The sequence below is a fragment of the Miscanthus floridulus genome, chromosome 10 (genome assembly GCF_019320115.1).
Source record: "Miscanthus floridulus cultivar M001 chromosome 10, ASM1932011v1, whole genome shotgun sequence".
NCBI lineage: Eukaryota > Viridiplantae > Streptophyta > Magnoliopsida > Poales > Poaceae > Miscanthus > Miscanthus floridulus.
The window spans coordinates 36,366,341-36,371,088 of NC_089589.1; the positions used below are offsets into that span (position 1 = coordinate 36,366,341).

The following is a 4,748-nucleotide window of genomic DNA, read 5'->3' on the forward strand; positions in this document are numbered from 1 at the left end:
AGCCGGCATATTCACAGAACCACCATAGAAGCCGTGGGCGCCGTAGGGAAAGCCAGGTGGAGGAGCAGCAGCAAAATTTGCCTGCGTGGTGGTGGTGGCTGCTAGAACGAGAGAGAGACTGGACGAGTTCCGAGGAGTAGTTTGGTGGATCAAGCTTGAGGGCGAAGGGGACGTGGCTCTTGACGTTGATGGTGGCGAGCACTGAGGCAAGGCTTGGTGCAGAGCAGGAGGAGGGAGGGCAGCGACGATCGCAGCGGCCATGACGGCAGCAGCAGCTTGGGCACCGTCGTCCATGGTGGAGGGGCTAAGGTAGAGGAAAGGTCAGGGTGAGAAAGGATTGGTAGTGGCTGATACCATGTAAGAACACGTGAATGGGAAGAGTGAAAGCCTCAGCAGTTTTTATTTGAATGATACAAGTATTTATAGATTACAATCAAGTGACTTAACGTTTCAACTTCTAAAGTGATTCATATTCTAATATAAGTGACTAATGGCGAAAGTATAGCTTTGATATTGCATCGGATCCAAAACCATGTTCAACAATTTATAAAAGAGAAAATACATTCAACCTTCGTTCTAAAATACCATTACTTATTAAAGATGCAAGCAGACTGGTGGACATGAAAATGAGCTGATCAAAGTATTCACATGCTTTTCATGTCAAAACATTTGTCAATATATGTTGGGTGATGGAATTCACGAAAGACCCATCATAGATGCCACAATCATGCTTGGCAGACACATCAGGGATTTATGATTCTGCTACCGAGTACTCTCCCTGTCCAACAGAGCACAGAAGGACAATGAAAAGCAACAAATACAAAATCAAGAATGGTCTATCAAGCCGATTGTCGATTGACTACTTCATTCTCTATACACTTGAGCAGTATGCGGATGCTACTGTATAGTTGCTCCCAGTCTCCCACCATTTCCTGAGCAGAAAGCTTGAACCACCTCCAGCTCCAGAATTGTAATTGCGTTGTATAACATATGGTATCCTGTACAATATCATCGCCGGGAGAGAAAACATTCAGTATAATAGATTATCCTTTTGGAAAAAGAAAAGAAATCAATGGTTGAATTATTACCACATCTGACATTACTGATCAGCTAGAAGAGACTACACAGTAGTTTGTCGACGATCATCACTCCTGAAAAAATTGTCATGTGAAGAGACAAACTAATATCACATCAAAAAGAACGAAGAAAAAAAATAATATGAACTTCATACTCTGTTGTAGTGCTGCGAGCACTCTTCTTTGCCAACAGAAAACTCTTTGGTGAATTTCCATCTTCACGGACCAGACCACGCAAAGCACTGTTAAACAAGTAACATATTTAATTCCGACTTATAGCTAGAAAGGGAACAATTGTTACAATTTCAGTTTCTAACTACTAACCTTATGACTAACCCAATGGTCCAAGGAACCAGTGAGAATAGTTTGAAAATGCCCCAAGGAATCAGTATGACAATACCATAGAGAGTTATGAGTAGCAGCCACAAAATAAGCTTGCAGAGCATAAGCAAGACCTGACAAAAATTGCACCACAAATTAGCGCAACTAAACGATTTTTCCTCAATTTAAATAGTGCATAAACCAAATGTTTATCTGTCTAACCAGCGGATCCTGAGAGCTGTAGCTCCAGTGGAACGTCACGGCAATAGAAGCTATGATCATTGAGTAGGCACATTGTTCCACATTGGAGTGAAACTGAAGTGATGCGACATGGAATGTTGCTAACATGTAAATGTATGCAGTCCACGCTCCAAGACCAGCTGTGCTAAGCGCTAAGGGAGTAGAGCTTGAAAATGTTGCAGCGGTCAAGCCATTCAACATCAGCACAAGAGACAAAACGAAATATATGCTACCCCAGAAAATCCAATCTGGATGCTTATGCTGTAGATTACTCAGAACACCGGTTGTAGCTCCCCAGAAAACAGAACCAAGTCCATAGAGGCATAGCTTCTGATACCCCTTGAACCTCTTGTCCAACTGAAAGGCAAGCATGTGTTATATTATATCGATTGGCAGTTAGAAATTGAATCATAAATTTTATATTATACCTAGTGTAAAGAATTCCTTACCGCCTCTGAAGTTCTCTGTTGGGAATCCATGTCATAGTAATTGGTGGTGAATCTTGTTCGACTGAGGAAGTCCCTGAACAAGAAGTCCTCTACGGCTTTTAATGCTGCAGCCATTTGTCTAAAACAATTACATTAATATTTGTCAGTAGCCATCTTAAACAATTACAATACTTGTCAGACACATGACTTCATTTTTCAGACAAAATTTCATATGCTGAGATTCATAATCTAATGCCACTTCTGAACAAATATCCAATCTCCAGTAGAGCCCCCACCCACGTGGCACCTCATTCATACTAGCAAATTTTATGCAAATATGATCTGCGCATGTAAAATTCTTGGCTGGACTCATATAATGAACCAAACATAATATAATATATTGTACTAACTCGTACCATTCCATTCTCCAGTACATGTAATCAAATAAGCAAAATGCACCATCTCATACAGATTTGCCCCATCCATCCTGCATGCATCCAGGATGATCCATCCCATCCATTTTCATACACCCAACCAAACACTACTAACGTTCAGGGAAGCCACGGTCTAGAACACATTCTCCCATTCATCTATTCACAAGTCCCAAGTCCGTGCTCGAGGCGTGCTCGGCGCCCCCAACTGAAATGCTGACCGCGCACGACCGACTGGTGATCAATTACCACCCGCTGTGGTGACAATTCGCCGTGCAGTTACTCTAATTCAGGCAAGCACCAAACCTTGAGAACTCTAACCCTATCGGCACCCCCTGCTCCTGTCCGTGGCTAACTAATGGCGCTAGTGAAAATTCCCTGGTTAATGACGCCAGTGAAAATTCAGCGGGTGGAGGACCAGTGGTCGGGTGGATGGAAGGTCCGTACCTCTATCCGGTCGAGGAAGTCACTTCGTCGTCGTCGTCGTTGTCCTCCCCCCTCGACCCTCGTCGTCGGCGGGGTTGTTGCAGAGGCGGACGCCGGACGCTCACTCACATGAGGTGCGAGGCCAGCAATCTAAATGTGGGGCACTAGCGTTCAGCGCGAACGCAAATCATTTTAAACCTCCTTTCCGCTGGGCGCTGGCTGTTGGGGCCCAATTGAGTGGGTCCGTATATGTCTTCCTCCCGAGATTTCCCCGGTGGCGGCGGTGGGTGCGGGCCGGGCGGCCGGCGATGGTTTCCGCCAGGCGATCGTCGCCGTGCACGTGACTTCCATGTGGGCCCAATATTCGCGGCCCCATCAGTCAGCGAGAGTTTTTTATGATATCATCCAGCGCCCTGATGGGCCTGGCTGGTGGCTGGGCCAGGAGCCCATAACCCGGCTGAGCTTTACTTCCGAATCCGAGTGGCGGCGGCGGCGGCGACAACGGGCCCCGCCCGAGGAGGAGGGCTTGGCCTGGGTCCGGCGGGCGTGGTGGTGAGGCAGCTCCTGTCCTTGCCGGCTGGTGCTTCCAAGCTACATGGCGCGGATCCGGCGGGCGAGCGGGAGCGGCGGTGGGAGGAGGGGCGGTGTAGGAACTAGGAAGACGGTGGTGTCATGGCATCGTCGAGGCCCTCTCGCCGGAGCCTCGTGCAGCTTGGGCTTGGGCGTGGCTCCATCGAGTGGATCTCGGCGATCCCCTCTGCGAGGTGACGGCACCTGCAGCAGCGGTGTTGGGCGCGTGGTGGCGGCCTCCTGGGTCGACGCCAAGACAGCGCAGCGGATGGTGAGGCCAGTCAGGGACAACCGGTTCCCCTCGAGCGCGCTCTTATGCTGAGGCGGTTGCCATGGCGGCGCCGTTGCCGATGACAACCACAGCGGCCCTTAGGTATGTGTCATTGACATCTGTCAGGGTTTGTGCAGTGTGAATTTTAGGGACATTTTGATGATTTGGTCTTTGGTTTGGTGATTTCCAGATTGATTAAGGTTTACGTGAGCACTTGGCATTTTAGAAACCATGATCCTCTCAAATTGAATGAGATGATGGAAGCGACATATTTGCAGCTTGGGGTAAGGCTAAAGAAGATAGCCTGCCAATGCCTCTGCAACTCCCCCATCTGGATGGTGCCAAAAAATTATCAGGTACTGCTTTCCCTTCTGTTCTGTTGTGATGTTGTTGATATGGCTGTAGGGCAGCTCTGCGTTGTTTATAATATAGTTTTATTTTCTAATATTATGCTAATTTGTTGTGACAAAGCGCTTGATTAATGTTCTTGCTTTGACATTTCTAATGCTGGTTATATAAATGGAAAAAGTCCAAATTACTCCCCTCAAGTTTGGCATATGTCCAGATTACCCCCTAAACTTACATTTGGTTCAATTTACTCCCTCCAACTATTTCAGTCGGTCTAGTTTACCCCTTAACATGGTTTGTTATTTTTGTTTTTCCACATATTAGTTGAGTCTTAATATCAACTTTTGTGATATGATAGAGAACGTCATAAGTTATGTTAGAAAAATATATCTTAACTTTTGCCACTATTTCGATAGCTTAGGAAATTTAATAATAAATTAACACTGGAGGTATAATATCGTATAAAACATAATGATGAAAAATTCATAGTTCATTTTTCTAATACAAAATACAATATCCTCTATCACCTCACAAAATTTGAAACTAAAATATAATTTGTACATAGAGAAACAAAAAGAAAAATCTCTTTAAGGTGTTAGTTGGACCAACTTAAATAGTTGGAGTAAATTGAACCAAA

General features: G+C 45.5%; 1 protein-coding gene across 1 annotated transcript; it reads right to left on the reverse strand.

Moving 5' to 3' along the window:
- Positions 1-910: 910 nt before the first annotated feature.
- On the reverse strand, positions 911-3,083 carry LOC136486489 (uncharacterized). The gene is made up of 7 exons (XM_066483394.1): positions 2,944-3,083; positions 2,087-2,204; positions 1,620-1,994; positions 1,401-1,531; positions 1,232-1,318; positions 1,089-1,151; positions 911-998 (listed from the first exon to the last, which is right to left on the reverse strand). Exons 2-6 carry the CDS (start codon positions 2,198-2,200, stop codon positions 1,121-1,123), a joined length of 738 nt encoding a protein of 245 aa, XP_066339491.1. The 5' UTR covers positions 2,201-2,204; positions 2,944-3,083; the 3' UTR covers positions 911-998; positions 1,089-1,120.
- Positions 3,084-4,748: the final 1,665 nt, after the last annotated feature.